Source organism: Bison bison, unplaced genomic scaffold (genome assembly GCF_000754665.1).
Source record: "Bison bison bison isolate TAMUID 2011002044 unplaced genomic scaffold, Bison_UMD1.0 scf7180017854187, whole genome shotgun sequence".
Taxonomy (NCBI): Eukaryota; Metazoa; Chordata; class Mammalia; order Artiodactyla; family Bovidae; genus Bison; species Bison bison.
The window spans coordinates 140,159-141,635 of NW_011484760.1; the positions used below are offsets into that span (position 1 = coordinate 140,159).

At 56.7% G+C, this 1,477-nt stretch overlaps 1 protein-coding gene across 1 annotated transcript in view; it reads right to left on the minus strand.

Annotated features, from left to right (window-relative positions):
- The window catches only part of CACNG7 (calcium channel, voltage-dependent, gamma subunit 7), a 15,435-nt gene extending 13,983 nt beyond the window's left edge, over window positions 1-1,452 (minus strand). The window contains exons 1-2 of the mRNA XM_010855989.1: window positions 1,257-1,452; window positions 245-331 (exon numbers count right to left, since the gene is read on the minus strand). Of these exons, the coding sequence (XP_010854291.1) occupies window positions 245-331; window positions 1,257-1,452 (283 nt within the window). The remainder of the gene's footprint in view (window positions 1-244; window positions 332-1,256) is intronic.
- Window positions 1,453-1,477: the final 25 nt, after the last annotated feature.

The following is a 1,477-nucleotide window of genomic DNA, read 5'->3' on the forward strand; positions in this document are numbered from 1 at the left end:
GCCTGTAGCCTATCACGCTTCTCTGTCCAAAGGATTTCCCAGGCAAGAATACTGGAGCGGGTTGCCATTTCCTCCTCCAGGGGATCTTCCCAACCCAAGGACTGAACCCACATCTCTAAGTCTCCTGCATTGGCAGGCGGGTTCTTTACCACTAGCGCCAACTGGCCTGCTCTTTTCCCCAGGACCCGCCCTGTCACCCTGCCCCTTGGTTGCCTAACCCTCCCAGCCCCGTGCTTCCCCTCACTCAGAATATTCTCCGTGTTTTCCGTCACCAAGTTGATCTCCGGTTCAAGGAAATATTCTGAGGCCACGCAGCGACCCTTTTCCCGGCCTGGGGGGAAGATAAGAAGGCAGGGCGGTCAGGGGCAGGACGCACAGTCAAAAGACCCCAGGATGGGAACGACCTGGGGATTAGTGTCTGGCTACTCTGTGTTACTCTGTACTACGTTTGTGCTCCTCTTAGGGGGTTATAGAAGGGTGTGGGCAGGAGTCTGTCAGCTCCTATTGCAAGCTGCCCTAGAGACCGTTGGATGGAGGAAGATAAGCCGGAAGCCAGAGTCTCAAGTAAGAAGGGGTTATGGGCCAGGTCTCTTGGATCCCTAAAGAGGGAAAGGTCTAGGGGTTGAGGTGGGAAAGGATTCCTAGAAGGAGCGATGTCCATAGTAGCTGGGAGGCACAGATATTGTTTATCCTTCCCATTCAACACTGGAACTGTCCAGGAGACAAGTTCTGAACTAGGATTACTGTTTCTCTGGGTCTGGGGGCTCCAGGGGGTTGCTGGGGATTAGGGACCTGGAGATTGTATGATCGTTGGGGTTCTTAGATCCAAGGACTAAAGTGCTAGAAATTGAGTGTGTGTGCGTGTGTGTGTGTGCGCGCACTCCACTGCTTAGTCGTGTCTGACTCTTTGCAACACTGTGGATTGTAGCCCTCCAGGTTCCTCTGTCCATGGGATTCTCCAGGCAAGAATCCTGGAGTGGGTTGTCATTTCCTTCTCCAGGGGACCTTCCCGACCCAGGGATCAAACCCGCGCGCGTCTCTTGCGTCTCCCTGCACTGGCGGGCGGATTCTTTCTGCAATGCGGCCACCTGGCAAACCTTAGAAATGGAATCTCCAGGTAGACATGTGACTGTCCAGGAGAGACACGGGGTTGATTTCTGGGTTTCGGGCACCCATGGGAGGGGACTATGGATGAGGACTCTCGGGTGCCACGCAAAGGCAGGGACAGTTGACTGGTGGGCAGGTGAGGCCTGTACCTGCAAAGAAGCAGACGCGCCACAGGCCAGCGTGCAGCGCCATCTTGACCTCGGTGGTCTGGTTCTGCGGCAGCACGGTTCCCTCCTCCATGTACAGCCAGTAGTCTGTGCTGACGGCGATGCCCACGAGCAGCAGGCCGCACGCACCAAACACGCTGCTCAGCAGGGTCAGGGCGCGGCTGCTGCAGTGACTCATCCTCAGCGGCGGGGGGGGGCCCGCG